Here is a 20950-nt window from a genome sequence, read left to right on the forward strand (position 1 = left end):
AAACATACTTCAAAGCTAATTGAAGGAAGATCATTTTTGTAGTTAGTATCCAAACAACCTCTAGAACCTTGAAAGAGAGATTATGGACACTTGCTTTTTGCCCCCCTAGCTCACTGCAGACAGTACATTAAAAAACACAGCCACTGAGCTTAGCTTGGCACCTCCCTCAGCTCAGTTTGACACCCCCCTCAGCTTGGCATCCCAGGTGACCGCCCAGCTCGCCCACCCCTAAAGCTGGCCCTACCTGTAGGGGTTTCCCCCTAAAGGTTTGTTGTACTTCTGCAAACTTTTGGGTTCCCCCAAGCCTCAGTCTTGTGCATGGATGATGCCGTTTCAGCTACATAAAGATCCACACGCTGAGAATTGGTTTGCAGTTAGTATATAGGATGAAGGAAGAATTCCAGTTGCAGAGGAGCAGTTTGAGTTTCTGGGTGCTCTGTTGTTTTCCTTTCATTGTTTTATTGTTACCGGTCTTTTATGGTTTATTTTATCATTTATTATTTATTACGTATATAGGATAAATAGAATTGGGAACCCTCCTACAGAATACAACCAGCATAGTTTATGAGACCACTAGAGGCTATGAAGACTCCTATAACCAACACCACAACTCCTGAGGACAGAGGAACAAAACTGAGTTTAAAAAATCTAAACATAAAAATTGCAGGGAGCCGCGTCCCCCTGCCCCCAAAATGTAAAATTAATTTTCCTTAAACAAAGACAAACAGATAAAACAAAAAAGATCAAGTTTAAATCTATTTTTAAATTGTTGACAAAGGGTAGTACTGTCACTGGGACATACTTTTATTATTATTATTATTATTATTATTAAATTTATTAATCGCCCATCTGGCTGGTCACCCAGCCACTCTGGGCGATGTACAGCATACAATAAAACAGTTTAAAACAATAAAATTCTACAATAAAAACAATACTCTCAGATAAGCGTGTATAAGATTGCAGCCTTAACATATTTTCTCCCGCTTACTTTACAGGGAAGAATATGGGTGAAATCCATGGGCTGCTTGGAGATTTTCTTTATGATTCTTCATAATCGCATGTTATATTTAGCCTCATTTCCAGCCTTTGGTAGCCTTTGGCTTAGGAAAAAAAACCCTGAACATAACAGTAGGGTGATGCCTTTATTAAAACCAATTAATGTTTCACAAAATGGTGAGTACGTTTTCAAGGACTTCAGACTACATTTTCAAGAACACTTCATCTCCTATCTTATTTTTGCAGACGTTTTGTTTGTACAAACACTTCAGTTTTAACAACTGTGCCTTGGGTCCTTAGCAGGGCCAGCCCTGACATTAGGTAGAGTGAGACAACTGCCTCAGGTGGCAGGTGCTGGAGAGCAGCAGTGGCAGCAGTGGCTGTTCCTCATGAATTCTTCAGCTGTTCCTCTCTGTTGGAAAACAGAGCTGTGTACACCACACAGAACCTGTCCTCCCCCACTTAAACTAGCCTGCTGCCTCAGGTGTGGTAGAGGACACTATGTAAATGCCAGTGTTGAAGTAAGATCCAACTGCCAGTCCAGTCAGCTTCTGTACATGGACTGGGAAAGGGGCGCCATCTTGTCCATCACCTCAGGCAGCAAAAGGTCTTGGGCCTGTCCTGGTCTTTAGTATTCTTTAATGTTCATACTCCCCTTCATGGATCACTGCCTTGTTGTGGCGAAGGGGCTTGCGTAACTCAGTGAAGCCATAAGCTATGCCGTGCAGGGCCACCCAAGACGGACAGGTCATGGCAGAGAGTTCTGACAAAATGTGGTCCACTGGAGAAGGAAATGGCAACCCACTCCAGTATTCTTGCCAAGAAAACCCCATGGAACGTATCACAAGGCTAAAAGATATGATGCCGGAAGATGAGCCCCTCAGGTCGGAAGGTGTCCAATATGCTACTGGGGAAGAGCAGAGGGTATTTCCAAGTAGCGCCAGAAAGAGTGAAGCGGCTGGGCCAAAGCCGAAAGGACACTCAGCTGTGGATGTGTCTGGCGGTGAAAAGAAAATCCGATGCTGTAAAGAACAATATTGTTTAGGAACCTGGAATGTCAGATCAATGAATCAAGGTAAGCTGGAGGTGGTCAAACATGAGATGGCAAAACTGAACATCGACATCTTGGGAATCAGCGAACTAAAATGGACAGGCATGGGCGAATTTAATTCAGGTGACCATCATATCTACTATTGTGGGCAAGAATCCCTTAGAAGAAATGGAGTAGCACTCATAGTCAACAAAAGGGTGGGAAAAGCAGTACTGGGGTACAATCTTAAAAATGATAGAATGATCTCAGTACGAATCCAAGGCAAACCATTCAACATCACAGTAATTCAAGTCTATGCCCCAACCACTGAGGCCGAAGAAGCTGAGGTTGATCGGTTCTATGAAGACCTACAACACCTTCTAGAACTAACACCCAAAAAAGATGTCCTCTTCATCATAGGGGATTGGAATGCTAAAGTAGGAAGTCAAGAAATCACCGGGATAACAGACAGGCATGGCCTTGGTGTACAAAATGAAGCAGGACAAAAGCTAATAGAGTTTTGCCAAGAGAACATGCTGATCATAGCAAACACTCTTTTCCAACAGCACAAGAGGCGACTCTACACATGGACGTCAACAGATGGTCAATATCGAAATCAGATTGATTATGTCCTTTGCAGCCAAAGATGGAGAAGCTCCATACAGTCAGTAAAAACAAGACCTGGAGCTGACTGTGGCTCAGATCATGAGCTGCTTCTTGCAACATTTCGGCTGAAATTGAAGAACGTCGGGAAAACCACTAAACCGTTCAGGTATGACCTAAATCATATCCCTGATGAATATACAGTGGAGGTGAGGAATAGATTTCAGGGATTAGACCTGATAGACAGAGTGCCTGAGGAACTATGGACGGAGGTCCGTAACATTGTTCAGGAGGCAGCAACTCAATCCATCCCAAAGAAAAAGAAATGCAAGAAAGCCAAGTGGCTGTCTGATGAGGCTTTACAAGTAGCAGAGGAAAGAAGGGAAGCGAAAAGCAAGGGAGAAAGGGGAAGATATATCCAACTGAATGCAGAGTTCCAGAGAATAGCAAGGAGAGACAAGAAGGCCTTCTTAAATGAACAATGCAAAGAAATCGAGGAAAACAACAGAATGGGAAAGACTAGAGATCTCTTCAAGAAAATTGGAGATCTCAAGGGAACGTTTTGTGCAAAGACGGGCATGATAAAGGACAAAGAAGGCAGGGACCTAACAGAAGCAGATGAGATTAAGAAGAGGTGGCAAGAATACACAGAAGAACTATACAGGAAAGATCTGAATGTCCCTGATAGCCATGATAGTGCGGTCACTGAACTTGAGCCGGACATCCTAGAGAGTGAAGTCAAGTGGGCCTTAGGAAGCATTAGTAACAACAAAGCTAGCGGAGATGACAGTATTCCAGCTGAGCTATTTAAAATCCTAAAAGATGATGCTGTTAAAGTGCTGCATTCAATATGCCAACAAATCTGGAACACTCAACAGTGGCCACAAGACTGGAAAAGGTCAGTTTACATTCCAATTCCAAAGAAGGGCAACGCCAAAGAATGTTCAAACTACCGCACCATTGCGCTCATTTCACATGCCAGCAAGGTGATGCTCAAAATCCTACAAGCTAGGCTTCAGCAGTATGCGAACCGAGAACTACCGGAAGTACAAGCTGGGTTTCGAAGAGGCAGAGGAACTAGAGATCAAATCGCCAACATTCGCTGCATCATGGAGAAAGCAAGAGAATTCCAGAAAAATGTCTATTTCTGCTTCATTGACTATGCTAAAGCCTTTGATTGTGTAGATCACAACAAACTGTGGCAAATTCTTAAAGTGATGGGAGTACCAGACCACCTAACCTGTCTCCTGAGAAACCTGTATGAGGGTCAAGAAGCAACAGTAAGAACCAGACATGGAACAACCGATTGGTTCAAAATTGGGAAAGGAGTACGACAAGGCTGCATATTGTCACCCTGCTTATTTAACTTATATGCAGAGTACATCATGAAAAATGCCAGGTTGGATGAATCAGAGGTCGGAATTAAGATTGCCGGGAGAATTATCAGCAACCTCCGATATGCAGACGATACCACCCTAATGGCAGAAAGCGAAGAGGATCTCAAGAGCCTCTTGTTGAGGGTGAAAGAGGAGAGTGCAAAAGCTGGTTTGAAACTCAACATTAAAAAAACGAAGATCATGGCATCTGGCCCCATCACTTCCTGGCATATTGAAGGGGAAGAAATGGAAGCAGTGACAGATTTTACTTTCTTGGGCTCCAAGATCACCGCAGACGGTGACTGTAGCCCTGAAATTAAAAGACGCTTGCTCCTTGGGAGGAAAGCTATGGCCAACCTAGACAGCATAGTAAGAAGCAGAGACATCACCTTGCCGACAAAGGTCCGTCTAATCAAAGCTATGGTTTTCCCAGTAGTAATGTATGGCTGTGAGAGCTGGACTATAAGGAAGGCTGAGCGCCGAAGAATTGATGCTTTCGAACTGTGGTGCTGGAGAAGACTCTTACGAGTCCCCTGGACTGCAAGGAGGTCAAATCAGTCCATCCTAAAGGAAATCAACCCTGAGTGCTCATTGGAAGGACAGATAATGAAGCTGAAGCTCCAATATTTTGGCCACCTAATGCGAAGAGAAAACTCCCTGGAAAAGACCCTGATGCTGGGAAAGACTGAAGGCAAAAGGAGAAGGGGACGGCAGAGGATGAGATGGCTAGATAGCATCACGGATGCAATGAATATGAAGTTGAGCACGCTCCGGGAGAGAGCGCAGGACAGGAAGGCCTGGCGTGCTATGGTCCATGGGGTCACGAAGAGTCGGACACGACTGAACGACTGAACAACAACAACAATGTTCATACTAAGAGCTTCTTAGATCCATTAGTTTACCCATGGGCTTCATGACTATTAGACACAGGAGGTCACATTAGATCATATGATTAGGTCTTCTGGCCTTGGGCTCTGGCTTTTCCAATGATATTTCGTAAATCTTTTTCTTTGGAAGCCTTATCACTTCCAAAGGCAAATATTTGACATTGCCCACATTTTCTTTTATGTTGATTTTATGTCTATCTGGTAATTGATTTACAACTTTTAAAATGTTACTTCAAATATAGGTCCCTCCACAGTGGCTTGGTCACTTTTCTTTCAACATGGGGAGATATGCTCCATTTTATATTTTGTTGGCACTGATTCCTGTTTTTGTAACTTCAGATTTTTTAATAGAACAATTCAGGAACATCAAGGTATGTAGCTGAAGTTCATAAAGTAGATATCTATTTTTGGACTGATTATTCTTTCTGACATTAGCAGCAGCCCCAGGTGTGATAGTTAAGTGACTAGTTAAGCACTATGTGTACCTGACTCTATGTGTGTTTACTTGGAAGTAAATCCCACTAATTTAATCAAGTTGCAATTGTAAGCATACTTAGAAAAGAGTAAATGTCACTGAAATTAGTGGGAAATATTTCCATGTAAACTTGGATAGGATCCAGCTTAACAATGGCTTATTTAGAGAAAGGACTGTTGGGTATGGCCTAAAGAGGTTTTGAAAAGGAAGAAGCACTTTAGATACTTTATTACTTGTTTTGAAATGGATATATGGAAAAGTATTTATAACAATGAATATTTACTAGCAGTCATGATTTTCTAAGTGAAAGAACCATGAAGATTCAATTTTATATCAATTTTCAAAGTATTTGTGAATGGTACTCAACACAGGAATGTGATTAGTCCTGTCCTGTTTAATGTTAGGGTAGTATCAAGGTAGCCCAATATACAAAGCATGAATATGAAGTCAGTCTAGAACTTTTCTTCTTTTGAAGAATATGAACACTAGAGAGGTAATATCAGGGCCAGCCCTACCATTAGGCAGAATGAGCCGGCTGCCTCAGGCAACTGATTTTGGGTATCAGTCATGAAAGGGCAGGAAAATGTTAGTTATTTAATTTGTTGCTATTGTATTTTTTTGCTGCCAGGGAGCAGGAGGGGTGCTTGTGTTGTTGTTTGGGGGGCAGGGGGCTGCCTCAGGTGATGAATAATTTAGCTGGTCTAGTATACCATGGACCCTGACTGGGGAATGCTCTACCTCAAGCAGCAAAATGTCTTCAGCCAGCCCTGAGCAATAGAAGTTGCGTAGTGGGGAATTTGTACTACATAGTGTGAAAAATATTTTCTTGGCTTATCTCAGAGATTAGTTTTGCATTCCCATTCAGGTTGGAGGAAGGAATTACTTTCTCTCTACCAGACCAGCTGCTGAACCTGGGTGTTTTTCACTTTCCTGTTTAGCTGTCACATAATAGCTAACTTTGGGCTAATTCAGCTTTGCACAAATGGACTTCTGGTTGCACAACTAGACTTCCCCTTCTTCTCCTTCTTCTCCTTCCCCCTGCACCTCCATACCCCTTAAATCTGGTCTCGTAGATCCCCAAACTCTCTGGAGCAGATTTTTGAGGACCCATGGAGGGACTGCAGTGGGGGGCAGGGACGAGGAATTTGTTCGAAAGAAGGTGTCTGTTCAGCTGGTGGGCAGACACCATTGGATACAACCTCTTGTTTTGGCCTTTGGGGTATGTTATTTAAATTCATTTAGGAAGCAGTCCTATGGGTGCTAGTCAGCAGCTAGACAGCCATAGGATACGTCGGTTTCCGGGAACTGACCTTGGAGCCCGCACTCTGAGTTCGGTTCCCTGAGAACTGACCTTCCCCCCCTCCCACGCTGCCTCTCAGGCAGCTTGGAACAGCCCCTCACTCCACGCTTGGAAGAGGAGTGCAGAGCAGCAAAAACGGGGTGTTTCAGGGCAGGGAAGGCGGAAATGCCGGTATGATACATCCTATGTGTCATCCGGAAGCCGCTTCCCCCGCTCCGCCTTCCCATGGCTAGACAGTGAAAATTGGCTGTCTCGCTGCAAATGCAGGGTGGCTGAAGCGCAGAGGGAACAATCCCCTCCATGCTTCTCCTGACCTGCATTGGACAGGCGGTCACCTCTGAGTTTGGAGGCGGCCACCTATCCCGATAGGATTGCGCCCTCCATGTCCTACAGACACCTGAGGCATGATCATTTCCTGCTTCTTCGGTATAGTTATGGCCCACAATAATGTATAAGTTAATTTCTTGTGTTTGCTGGCATGACAGATTTCAGGTAACTTTCAGCCCTGTTATTCTGAGTGCTTAGGCTATGTGACGATTTACGTAGCCTATCACGGCTGACTTTGGAAATCTAGCCGTGATAGGCTACGTAAATCGTCACGTAGCCTATCATGGGGGTGTTGTCGTTTTTTTACTTTTTTTTCCGCGGCCGGGTAGAGATGGGGCGCTTCTCCCCGGCCTGAATTTCGCCGGCGAGGGATGGGGCGCCTCCCCCCCAGCCTGAATTTCGGCCAGGCGAGGCAGGGCGCCTCCCCCCCTTGAATGAACTTCGGGGGGAGAACCAAAGCGCCTCCCCCCCACCGCGAAGCAAGCTTCGAGAACAGGTAAGGGACTTTCGTCCATCCCTAGATCTGATGGCAGCTGTTAGTTACTGTAAAGCCCCAACTAATAATGGAATAGAGGTGTAAAATGACTTATAGCTGCTATGTAGCATGTTCTATGAGATACAGCTGCCTACATTTTGATGCTAAACCCGTTTTATTTGCCATTTTTTACAGAAAAGAAGTGCCACATATGAGGTATGTAGTCTTCACATTTTATTTAGAATGCTGTACTTCTTTGCCATTCGTATTTTCCTTGCTCTCACTGAAGCACTGCCATTTTAGCTATAAGATTATTTGCTTTACTCCAAAATTATGACAGAATTTAGTTACATGGTAGAATGATGGCATGTGAGACCTTGTGAACATTTTTTATTAGGGTGCTTCCAAACAGAAGGCATTATGCAACTATTCTGTATTTTTTTTTTTCCTTTAATGGATTTTCTGTGCTAAGAGATAAGACAGAAGAAGCTGTGGGAAAACACGGGAGGGTTACGAGTGGAAGATGACACCTGGACTCCACATAAAGTTCCATGAATGAGGCAGGGTGATGGTGCCATAAAAGCTTCATCTGGAAGCACCCTGAGTTGTGAAAATCCATATGCCTCTTCGATACTGCACCTGAAGAAAACATTTGCACAGCTAGGAACTATTTTTACACTTTTTTGCACTGGTAGGGTGGGTATAGATTCTTGCAGTGAGATCCTATGCGTGTTTCTTCAGAAATAAATCCTAAACTCACTGGTACTTTTAGTCCAAGTAAATATGAATAGGATTCCAATCTTAATGCCATTTTCCTTTGAAGAGAGCCCCTCATCTCTGCAGATGATGTCTGCAGACACAGCCCCCAGTCATGGCTTATGAACAAGAAGGTTAGAGCTGGCTGAAATTTCTGTTGTAGTTGCCTGTATGTGCACATAGCTCCATAAAATCAAATGAAAGAAACTTCACACTGGTTTAGCCCTCTTCACCAGCATCTCTTTATATCAGGCTGTGACTGGGGGTTGGAGGAGTGGGTGGCCTTCAAGCACTTGAACCACAGGGACAATGTTCAGAGACGGAGAGGTCTGGGACCACAGGCTGGGCTAGTGCTGAGAGAAGGAGCAGCTTCTACAGAGTACCATCCTGAGTGAAGAAGAAAAAAGTTACAATAAGGTTGCTCTGCTCCAGCAGGATTACAGCTAGAACAGGGGTGGGGAACCTCTTTTGGCCTGAGGGCTGCATTCAGTTTTGGAGAAACTCTCAGGGGCCGCATTCCAGGGCAGGGCCGAAGGCAAAAAGGGCAAGGCCAAAACTACCAGCATATTTTTGTTTAAAGCTAAGCATTTCAGCCTTCTAGAATGAGGGAAAATGCACAAACGCTGGGAACCTCCCCACCCCCTCCAATGATCAGTAGTTGGGGAAAGGGGGAATGGCCAGGGGAAGGAGGTGTAGTAAACTGGGGAAACCTGGTGGGCCAGACTGGGACCACAGGAGGGCCAGAGTTGGCCCCCAGGCCTCAGGTTCCTCCTCCTGAACTAGTAGATCTGCAGCCAATTTCAGTTATTGAAATTGGTATGTGAAGTTCAGCCTTCCTTATCTCTGCAGTGCATGCCCATGTGCAATGATCTTCTCTGCCCACTCTCTTTTTTCCCCATCTGGATTTTCTCTCCCCACCCACCCCGCTTGAGTCCTTTCGACTTTCAGCCCTTTGGACTACTCCCTCTCTGTTCCTCTTCCCCTAGTCCCCTTTTCTACCTCCTCTACTTTAGGCACTTTTGTCAGCTCATCTTTTCTATAGCTCTGCCTAGCTCTCAGCCAGTGACAGTCCAAAACCCTTTTGCCTGCCAGGCCCCTCTATGACATTTGGGCAGCAGATCCACTCACTGCAAGAGGCTTCACCACCGCCTCTATCTCCCTTACAACATTACAATACAATATAGGTTACCTGTGTTGCAGAACCGTCCAGTACATTAAGGCTCCAGATATTTTAAGGATCCCAGTTTCTTTTTTCAACTAACTGTGAAACAGGGAAGCTCTTGAAGTGCTACCAGCAGTAGTTTGTGTGTGGATTAAATATTCTAACCTGCTATGGTTTTGGCGTTATGCGGGGATTTAGTCTGCTCATGTGAGGGCTAACAGTGGGGAGAGGACATGGGTGCATGCTCAAGGTCTGTCCCCAACATCTCCAGCCCTCAATCTTGAATGTGAGTAGAAGCCTCCACACATCAGCAACATTGTACAAACACATCCCCTCCCTGCATTTAGCTCTCACAAGAGCAGGCTGAATAACTGCATAGGACTATTGTTTGTTTGGGAGTGTCAGACACCAAGGGCTTTTCTAAATGAGGTTTTTAACCCACCACTTTACCGAGGCTTCTGCTTCCAGATTCTTTGTGGGATTAAGATTGGATCCTCTACACATGTTTTTTTTTCCATGGGGTCATTTTTTTCCAGGGGGTTTCCTTCTCTGCCTTTCTATATGTTCCATTATATAAACTCTAGGTGGTGCTGTGGTATACAGAATTGCACGAACACACTAAGGTTTCATGCCACACAATTCAGAATATACCAGACTTTCCCTGATAGGAAGTCCACACACACACTAAAATGGTTGCAAAGAATGGGAGAGGCCTTGAAGGCTGACGACATCGTGTAAAGCACCCACAAACTACCATGAGTGAGGAATCACACGCACACAATAAATGCCTTGCGTAGAAAGACTTTAAAGCAAAGATCCACCCCCGGATTGCCTGTCTTAACCACTCTCTGGTGTCATGCTCTGCAACTGTCTGTGGATTTACAGCTGATGAGTGTGGGCTCCCAGCCAGCAGAAAGCAGATTGTAGACAGCCAAAGAGACAGAGAGGGAGTTAAGTTCAGAGCTGGTGAAACCTGGGATGTTTGCAGTACAGTTGACATTAGCAGAGTTGCTGTTCTAAGGCCAGAAAAGCCAATAAGCAGAAAAGCAACACAACAAGCAAACAAATAAAGGAGCAGATGAGAAAGCAAGGTCAAATACAGTCTGGGTCATAAATCAGGGAATTCACACAAAGCGCAGAGAAACCCACACACAGAAGCTGGAGGCAGAGAGAGGTTTTTGTTTCCAGTAGAGAGGCCAGGGTTATGCAAGGCTTGTCAAGCCAATTCAGACTCCAGCCAGCTCCCAGTTGCAACTAATCAAGGCCCTTCAGACTCCCTCCTCTCCAGAAGCCCTTGCTTGCAGCCTAATGCTGTGCCTAAGTGGAGCCAGATGTGTCCACCTCTGCAACTGATGCCTCTCCTGGGGAGTTATGAGAGGGGCCTGCTCCTGTTCAGACTCTGAGTTCTCCAGAGACACATGAGAGGAGCCTGTATGGCTGGCATGGTACCTCCTGGACCTCCCTTTCAGGTTTCTGGTCTTGTAAGCTCTCTTTGTCAGATGAGGAAGAGTCCTCCAGGGGAGGCATGACATCTGGCCACCTCCCACCCACATTATAGTACTTGAGTTACAAGAGACAAAACCATTCTTCAGCCCCCTCCCTTTGATTCTTGTTTTGGTTTCTTTCTTCTCCTTCAACTGTTCCCCTCTGGCTCTTCATATCCTCTCAGCATTGGCAGACACCTTCAGCAGCTCATTCTTCTCTACTTTACTCTTTATCCATACTTCTCATTTATGTTTATTTAAATAAAAACACATGGCAGAACCAAAGAACCTTTGGAGATTCCCTTGCTCTGCAACTTGAAGGACCCCCATTTTCTCATAAAAGAATGGGGTAAACATATGATGAATGTTTCCTTCCAAATAAATTCCATAGCTGTCTCACTAGAGAGAATTCATTCTGTCTCAAATGTTGTGCTCAAATGTCACCGCGGGAATAAAACCTTAGCCCATAAACCTCCTTATACACAAAGTATAATGTGTTACTTCCATTCTGCAGCATCCCAAAGGCATAGAAATCTACTGGGTGAAAATTGACTGCAGCGTTACTTCCCGATTTTCTCGTAATGTCATCACCAGTCGAGCGGTCAATCGTGCCAATGTGTCCAAGGAAGCTTTCTTTGATGTGGAGCTTCCTAAAACAGCCTTCATAACCAACTTTACCATGTATGTAAAACATATCGCTATCTCACTAAACTTTGGAGGCTAGTCTAGAAATATGTAAGCTGACAAGATTCAGTTATAGAGTTGATGTCACAGAATCATAGTGTTGGACAGGGTCTTGTAGGCCATCTAGTCCAACCCCCTACTCAATGCAGGAAATCTAGAGCTGGAGCAACCTCAACACCATCTTTGTTCAGCGACGCTGGAGAAAGAGGCCACCACCCCTCTAGCTAACTGGTCACATTATTGAACTGCTCACCAACAAGACACTTCTAATGCTCAACCAAAATCTACCTTCCTGTAACTTCAATTCATTATATCTAGTCCAGCACTCTGGTCCAGCAGAGTTTTGCCCTCTTCTGTGTGACAGATCTTCAGGTATTTGACAAGTGCTATCATATCCCCCCTCAGTCTCCTCTTCACCAGATTAAACATACTCAGTTCCTGCAAGCTTTCCATATAGGACATGTTTTCCATACTACTGATCATCTTCATTGCCCTCCTCTGAAGCCATTTCAGTTTGCTTACATTGTTCTTAAAGTGTGGTGTCCAGAACTGGACACAATAACACAGGTATTAACACAGATCTGACTATTGTAGAATAAAACAGAACTGTTATTTCCTGGGACTTGGAAACTATGGATCTATTAATGCATCCTAGAATTACATTAGCCTTTTTTTGAAGCTGCATCACACTGCTGATTCATGTTCAGCTTGTGCCCGATGTAATCCTGAAATCCATTCCATATGTACGACTGATAAGCCAGGTATCACTCATCATATACCTAGGTATTTGATTGTTATTATTAAAATGTTTTGCCTAAATTCAGAACTGTCCCAGAAGCACAATTGGTGTCCCTCTCCTGTATCCAGATTCCATCTTGGTAATGTAGAGGCAGAGTCCCTTCTAGCCTCTCTCCTAAGCATCCCAAATGCAGATAACATCTTACATGTGGGTAGCAATCTGATGAACCAGAGAAAACAATCAATGCAAATATTTTTAGATCTGCATATACAAGTATTTACCTAACTATTCTTCAATAGGACAATTGATGGTGTCATCTATCCTGGAACCATAAAGGAAAAAGCAGTTGCCCAAAAGCAGTATCAACAGGCAGTTTCAAGTGGACGGACTGCAGGTCTTGTAAAGTAAGTGTGAGACCTAGAGTTAGCTTTATTATTTCATTTCTTGTCCCAAACATTTGTTTCTATAACAAATATATTTGAAAGATATGAACACAGGAGCGAATTAAAAAATTAGTATGGGGCCCAAGATTAACTTTATTTATTATTAAATAGATCTGTCTCTGTCTATCAGATGTTAGACCTAGGTATGCTGACTTGGAAGTAAGTCACGCAGAGACTTACTTCTAGGTAAATATAGCCAAGATTGAAGTCCCATTGTAAGCAAAGGCATGAGATTTAGATATGATTAACTTAAATCCCATTAATTTTAGTGGAACAGGTTCCAGTCCTATGCCAACTAATCCAAGAGTGAGTCCCAAAGAAATCAGCAGGATTTGTTTATAAACATGGGTAGTATTGGGTTGCTCAACACTGACAACTGCGGCTGAGTTGAGCCTTGTGTGTTTTTAAAAAATAAACAATTTATTTTTCACACAAGCACCCAAACATCCTATTATCTTCAAATCGCTCTCCATAAAAATGGAACCAATATACTCATGCCAAAATATAGGTTTGTGTGATAGCCACAACTAATCTAGGTTGTTAAACCTTTTTTTAAAAAAAATCCCAGGTATAAAAGACTAATGCCTGCAGTATGTTTATATACCTCTACTTACTGAATCTGGGCACCATTGTATGATGCTGCCCACCCAAATTTCCTAATTACAGACATTTAAATACATTGGACCTTTACTTTTTATTTAGACCCTGTACACACCCTTCAATTTACTGGTAATTCATTGAAGTTTTTCAGAGAATGAAGGCAGTTTTTAGAACATCTTAGGAGGACTAATCTGGATGTTTGGATCTCCTGTCCGCCAAATATTTAAAAAGCATTAATAGATGGGTGAGATTTGGACTGGGAAAGTTATAGGCAGGGGAAGGACACTTAGCCCTTTTTCTGTCTACCACTTCTTCCCTGAACTCCAAGCTGCTTTTCTTCTACCATGCATCTGGAACCCTAGCTGGGTACAGTGTCTCAGTGAGGGAAGCATGGGGGGGGGGGCAGTAACAGCAGAGTTAAGTACCCTTCCCCCACCAGAAACCCCTCCTCCTCCAAATCACACCCTAACCGTGCTATTTTTTTTAGATTGTTGATGGAGATTTGGCATCCCTGACCCAGGTTTGAACAACTAGTTTGGCCCTGACAGGATGAGATCTTGAAGTGTGCCTCCTTTTACCATGCTCATTTTAGTGTCCAGTACTCACCACCACTGTTCCATATACTGCTTTTGTCTTATGGGATCACCTTCCATGAATAGGTGCATATCGTCTTAAAGTAACACACTCATGGCTTTATTTGTATATTATAACACGTGAAGGGCCGCTGGGAGAAAAACGGAAAAATTCAGTGTTTCAGTCAACATTGCAGCAGCCAGCAAAGTTACTTTTGAGTTGACCTATGAAGAACTGTTGAAGCGAAGCTTTGGAAAATATGAGTTGTTCATAAAAGTAAACCCAAAGCAACTTGTCAATAAGTTTGAGGTAAGGTCCAATGTCCATTCAGTTGTACCCAGTGGTAGTGTTGCCTCTTAATAGTAAACTATTTTCTTTGAGCAGCAAATTCAGTGAAGTGTTGCACATAATTTCATGAGATGGAAAGGCAATTGTCTTGACTTTCATTGGCAAAGTCAGGAAGGGAATATCTGCAAAAATTACAACTGTATTTAATATTAAGTTCACACATGTTTTTAAAATTCCTTTTACTTTTAGTGCCATCTCTAGAAAACAGCGTTTTGTCTTTTATCATTTCATGTATTTGGCCTTGATCCAAATGCTTGTACAAGTATATGTGTCTGCTTGCAGTGTTGTTGTTTTTTCTCTCTCTCTTTTCCCCAGAAACAGATTCTCAAGCTCAGTGGTGCAATTAGGTAATTTTAGACTCTGAATTTAATGATCTTACAGGGGCCTCCTCCTTTAGATGGCAGTGTGTATTAGTTTAAGGGCACAATCCTATTCATGTTTAGACAGACAAAAGTCTTAGAGCTCCCAGCATCCCCCAGCCAGCATTGCTGGATGGGAAATGCTGGGGGTAGTAGGACTTTTGTCTGTCTAAACATGCATAGGATTGCGCCCTAAAATGTTGAAATATAGCCCTGCTGCATTTGGGGCTCTCCTGTTAATTCTGCTGAGTTAAGCGCTATATTGTCTGCCCTAAAGCAGTGGCACCACTGCTTAAGCTGTGGTTTGGAAGTTCTTGTGGGCTTTGGGGACTGTGTAGTGCCACATGGGGATGCTTGTGGCAATTAACTCAGACTAATTTATAAAACAACTACCAAAGCCATTCTTTTTTAAAATATGCATTTGCTTTCTGGTCATTTCCGTTGGCCTGTCTTATATATATTTTTAATCTTGTCAATGTCAGCATAATTTCAATTAACATTACAGATTGAGGCAAACATCTTTGAGCCCCAAGGGATCAGCAAACTTGAAGTGGAAGGAACATTCATGAACAATGACTTGTTACCAGTTGTAAAGAAGTCTTTTTCAGGAAAAAAGGTATGTCCAGTGAAAAACTTATAGGCTGACCTGAGCACACTCACTTGAACATAAGCACAGTTGAAACCAATTGAAGTTTACAGAAACTTTGGGTGCTTCCAGACAGATGTCTCCTGACACTACCAGACAAAAGACATTGTACAGCTGTTCTATCTTTCCCTCCTTAATGGATTTTCTGTGTAAGAAAAAAGATGGGAGAAGCAGGAGGGTTCCAAATGGAAGATAAAAACCTTTGGACCCATCCATAAAATTCCATGACTGAGGCAGGATGATAGCAGGATAAAAGCTTCATCTGGAAGCACCTTTAAAATATTTAGGCTCGGGCTGTTACTAATGGAGTACTTTGCCTGCCTGTTCTTCCCATAGTGTATGTCTTTTGAAAAGTGCCTGGATCTATTTGTTTCAGGTATATTCCCTGACTGATTCTATATTTGGTCCTACCAGATTTGATTTTCCCTGTTTGTCCTCTCTCCTCCAGTTCCTTTGTCTTTTATTTTGTTTCTTTTCTCTTCTTTACTTCTTTTAGGGTTGACCTTTTAGATATCAAGCAAGTAGGCAGGGCTCCATATTCCATGTTTTGTACAGCACCTAGTGACAGGCACTTTGTTGTTGTTGTTATTCCTTATTTATTTATTTATTTATTTATTTATTTATTAAATTTATTAATCACTTATTACTATTATTATTATTATGCATGAATGCACCAAATTGAATATCTTTTAAAAAAACTTATAAGCACTGTACATTTAAGCACTGAAGATGTAGGAGATAAAACCAAAGAAATTATCTAGTATATGCTATACTTTACTGAGAATTTAAACCAGGGGTAGGCAATGTGATGCCCATGGGCATCAATGTGCCCCTGGACACCGTCCTTGGCATCCACCTCCATATCTTGGCCTCTCTTTTTTTTAATTAATGCATTTTCTTAGTTGCAATGGGATTGCTATGAAATAGGTTTCTGTTGGTACTGAAAGCTGTGGGTTCAAAGGAGTTGTGTAGTGTGTTCGTGTTCAGACTCCACCTCTGCTTTGTACTCAATCTTTTGGGCAGGTGTCTTGTCCTCTGCCATGCCTCCCATGGCAGCCATTTTGTGGTGGTGCCCAGGACAGTTCCTAAAATTGCCAAAAGTGCTCATAGCCTAACATGTTTTCCTACCCTTGCTTTAAACAACCATCTCTGCAAACCTCAGTTTATCTAAGATGCACCAGATTAGAACAAGCATTCATGACCCAGTACCCTTGAGACTGAATTAAATTAAGAAGATAAAAGTAGAGTAAATTTGATTACTGGAGGCATTCTTAAGACTGGAATTAATATTGGGCTGCTAGTCCTGATGGCTATGTGCTACCTCCAGTACCAGAGGCAGTATGCCTCTGTACACCAGCTGCTTGGAACATGGGCAGGAGGGTGCTGTTGCACTTGTGTCCTGCTTGTGGGTTTCCCATCGGCAGCTGTTTGGCCACTGTGTGATCAGAAGGCTGGACTAGATGAACCCTTGGTCTGATCCAGCATGGCTCTTCTTATGTTCTTATATTGATAACCTATGTGGTGCAGTATATAGAATGACAGGTTTGAATATAGGAGAGATTTGTTCAGATCCATCCTTGGCCATAAAGCTCACTGGGTCTACTCTGCTGTATCTCTTTTTTTTCCTGTGGCTTATTCTTTATTTTCTTAAAATGAGCAGTCAAGGAAGAGGAAGCATTGGTAGGGCAGAAGGCAGACTATGGTGGCTAAAAGTCAGCATTTTTTGTCTAAAATCACTGTTATCATGAATAGAAAGGACTGTGGGAATATGTCCTTAGTTGGTCTTATGTGAAAAGTACTGATTGCCATGTTTGAGGTATCATGGAGTGCATGGTCCCAGAAAATGAAGGAAAACTATATCACCAACCTTTTATTAAGGCCATGCACATATATTCCTGCCTCTGGGGATGAAAACAGTATTTCTGCCTTTCTCAAAAGGATGCTAGAAATTGTGATTCAATATTTCCACTATTCTCTTGAGTTGCAGGGTGTGTGTGTTTGTTTGTGTGTGTGTGTTAAGTTGCCACCCAGGTGATATAGCGAGGGAGAAATAAGAAAAGACTAGCTAGAGGTTACAATTAAAGTTCTGGAGTATCAGAACATATAGTTGTCTAGACTTGAAAGCCCATATTATCTTGACTAGTCAAAGAAAAGCTGACAAATTGTCACCTTTCAAAATTAGTAGGTTAAAAGCCACAACATTCAGCCTGGTAAGACACCCACATTTTGGTAATGTTATGCTCATCCGATTTCTCCAAGTGATGAGAAGTTCCAGGAGCCTAGCGCTTACCCAGCCATGTTTCCTTTTGAAGGAGGTCACAGTGGAGGCTTCTTGGTATTTTGTAATATTTGTCTTTATTTGCAAATATACAGACTGAATGTAGGTGGAGGTACAGTTTAAACACTTCAACAGACAACAAAAGTTCACTGCTCCCAGATTAGAGCTCTAGAGAGACACAGCATCTCAAAATGCTATTAGCTTACAGAGCCCAAACTCAGCTCTCTGGGGCCTGGTTCGTACATAACAACAACTCAGAGTATGGGTTAAGTATGGGTTCTGTATGGGTTGCCGTTAAATTGTGGGTTGTTGAATTGTGGGTTGTTGTTACATGCAGACCCTGCACTATGGTTTAACTATAGGTAGTTAACCATAAAGAACCCAGTGTTCACAACCCAACAACACACCATGGGTTCTCTTCCTGGGTTGCGAACCAGGTCATAGTCTCTGTGCCTTTTAGGCCACTGTTTGACTGCTCTTTTCACAGACAGACACATAGATTACAACACCCTGGGGTGGGACAGGGAGGTGGGGAGAGAAAGCCTGCCCCCCCCCCCCCCGCCAGGTAGTTCCCAGCCATTCAAAAGACTTAAGGAAAATGGTCTAACATTTAGTTCCCATGGAAACACATTGCCAGATTATCAACACTTGTTTGTCAAGTCCAAGGCTCTGACCAAGTACTGTCAGTAACATTATCCTATTCACAGACTTCTGATAGGATACCTACAGTCAAACAGCTCCCAAATATTTCTCCTTAATGCTCCTTGATGCGTTTTCTGGGGCTTTCCCCCAGAAACAACATATTTGAATGTAAATTGTATAAAAGAGTAACAACCAATGAGGGAAATCAGTTCTCCTGGATCTCTGAATGAATGCAAAACTTCTATATAGTCTACATTCTTTATTCATTTTCTAAAATCTAAATTGAAGCATTATTCTTTTCTAAGGGCCATGTGTCATTCAGTCCCACTATTGATCAACAACGAACCTGTGAAAATTGTACAACTTCTCTATTGCAAGGAGATTTTGTCATAAAGTATGACGTGAACAGAGATTCTCCTAGTAACTTACAGGTAAATCCAATAATTTGTCATCTGAGTTGATATACCACTACATAAAGCTTGTAATAGTTCTGTTTCCATATCTTTTCTTTGTTTTTCAGATTGTCAATGGGTACTTTGTACACTTTTTTGCACCAAAAAACCTTGCACATTTACCAAAGAATGTTGCTTTTGTAATAGATGTCAGTGGCTCCATGTATGGACAGAAAATGCAGCAGGTAATTGAACACTATAATTGAACACAGAAAGGTAACCTGTTGTATAGCAGAGAAAATCGTGTCCTTATAATCTTATACTCAGAGAAGGCGTTTTTTACCTTTTAAGGGCTGCTCTATGCATTAAGAAAAAAACATGCCCTTGATAACACTTCATAATGTACTTAGGGTTTGCATATGTGATTTAACCTCATGGTTAAAATTCCTTGACTGTAGAAAGCTGCCATGTCCGTGCAAAGAATTCCAGCCTAGCTGACTTCCTGATGTGCTGGTTTTTGTCATGGATTCACACAATTCTAAAATACTGCAGTCCCAGGAGGAAGTACAGGAATGGCTTGTGAATAAGTACCCTAGCCTGACTTTCAGTAGAGAGTGTACTCATGAGTACATCTAGGCTTTAGCATGCCTGCCAACTTGGCAGGTTGAGGCTCAAATTGGGGTGGGAAACTTTCAAGTTGAAAAGCAGTAGGTGGAAGGAGTGCGTATTACTTCCCTCCCTCTTCCTCCCCAGCCCTTCCCCTGTATTGGTTTTTTCCAACCAAGGTCATTTCTGCTCTCAGAGCCTTGCATAGCTAAACATCAGTGGGAGAGGAAGAATTGGTGGGCAAAGGGAGCCCTTCCACTTGAAATCAACCCCACTGCGCCCCCTAGACATGTTTGCTGATGGGAAATGTTTGAAGCCATGTGCCATTCACTCTTAACTGAATGTTTTATTCTGACTGGACACAGACCTTTTTAAGCAAGAAGATGGGGAAAAGTTCTAGCTCCACTCTTCCATTTCATACAGCCAGTTTTGCCTTACAAAGCAGTTCCACTGGCAAGGAAGGACTGCAGTCACTGTGTCAAGTAGCAGGCTTCAGCCCTTCCCATCCATGTGGTTTGTACAATGTGGCTGGAATCAACCATGGTTAATGAAAAAGGGGTTGCAGACCTAGGCTGTCTTCACACCTGGCATTTTATTCCACTACAAACTGTTCCTTTTGATTCCTGATTCTTTCCAGGATTTAGGGCATTTCTACACCAGCCTAAAATCCTGCATTTAAAACGGGGCTTTCTGCTTCTGTTTTAAATGCAGGATCACCACTTTACATATGCTCCCTCCCCCACCTCTTCTCCCCATATCTGAGTCTTCCATTATCTTTCATTGATCTCTCTCCTCTTCTTGCCACTTTTACTCTTTTCATGGAGGAAATTGAAGCGGAACACAATGGAGTAATTTGATAGCTCATTATCTGCGATCTATTTAAAAACAGAACAAAGGGCATTTAGTGCAGGAGGGTTACGGCATGGTCATGGCATCATGTAAAGAGCCCGCAAACTTCTGTGAAGGAGCCATCTCAATCGTAGGATAAAAGCTCCATGTGATAAAGCTCTTAGACTGGCCCTGTATACAGGCATCTCTCATAGCGCTTTCCTCCAGTGTATTCCTTTTTGCAGCTGGGTAAAGCTGCATGGAAAAATCAGGACGGAAGGTGGCTGCTGGCCTTTTGCCCCCCCCCCTCGCACTGATCATTGGTTCCTGTAACATGATTGATGCTCCACCCATCCCTCCCTCCTGCCTTCCTGCATTCCCTCCTTCCTTATCTGTTATCAGCGGTGGCTGCTCTTCCCCGTTATTCTGCCTTTCCACCAACTGGCTTGTTCCCCCCCCCATGCACTGTTGTTGCTCCCCCCGCCCCGTTATTCTGGCTACCCAATAACCCTGCAAGGCGGACTAGGAGAAGAAATAGTGTCTGGCTAGGTGGGAGGGAGTACTATAGAAAACCACCTCAGCATTACTGTCTTATCTAAAACAACTCCACACCCAAAAAAGAAACCATTAAAAATGACCATTCCAAGCTCTGCATGATGAATTTATTCAGGGGAGGAGAAAAGGCACTTTTAATACCCATTGAAATCCTAACTGTCAAGCCTTTCTCCTGCGTGGCTGAGATGGGACACTTCCCCCATCCACCCTGGGAGGAAGAAAGCCCATCAGTCTGGTGAGCAAAAGGGAGAAGAAGCAGTCAGTGGGAGGGGGAGGTTCCAAGTACATGCGTTGAAGGGGATGGGAGACCTTAAGACTGCTATTCTAAGTAGACTTAGTTACAATGCACTCCTATGCATGCCTACTCAGAAGCAAGCCACACAAAT

At 43.0% G+C, this 20950-nt stretch overlaps 1 protein-coding gene across 6 annotated transcripts in view; it reads left to right on the top strand.

Moving 5' to 3' along the window:
- The first annotated feature begins 5152 nt into the window (after positions 1 to 5152).
- LOC146354784 (inter-alpha-trypsin inhibitor heavy chain H3-like) overlaps positions 5153 to 20950 on the top strand; it is a 39449-nt gene continuing 23651 nt past the window's right edge. For all 6 annotated transcript variants that reach the window (XR_014788496.1, XR_014788497.1, XR_014788499.1 and 3 more), the window contains exons 1-8: positions 5153 to 5263; positions 7665 to 7685; positions 11386 to 11552; positions 12594 to 12698; positions 14057 to 14219; positions 15123 to 15233; positions 18489 to 18614; positions 18704 to 18820. Coding sequence is in view for 1 of the 6 variants with exons in the window: in XM_084839743.1 (XP_084695869.1) it covers positions 5171 to 5263; positions 7665 to 7685; positions 11386 to 11552; positions 12594 to 12698; positions 14057 to 14219; positions 15123 to 15233; positions 18489 to 18614; positions 18704 to 18820 (903 nt within the window). In the remaining 5 variants the exon portion in view is untranslated. The remainder of the gene's footprint in view (positions 5264 to 7664; positions 7686 to 11385; positions 11553 to 12593; positions 12699 to 14056; positions 14220 to 15122; positions 15234 to 18488; positions 18615 to 18703; positions 18821 to 20950) is intronic.

The sequence above is a fragment of the Heloderma suspectum genome, chromosome 2, assembly GCF_057233095.1.
Source record: "Heloderma suspectum isolate Gila_16-S chromosome 2, 16-S_ref, whole genome shotgun sequence".
NCBI lineage: Eukaryota > Metazoa > Chordata > Lepidosauria > Squamata > Helodermatidae > Heloderma > Heloderma suspectum.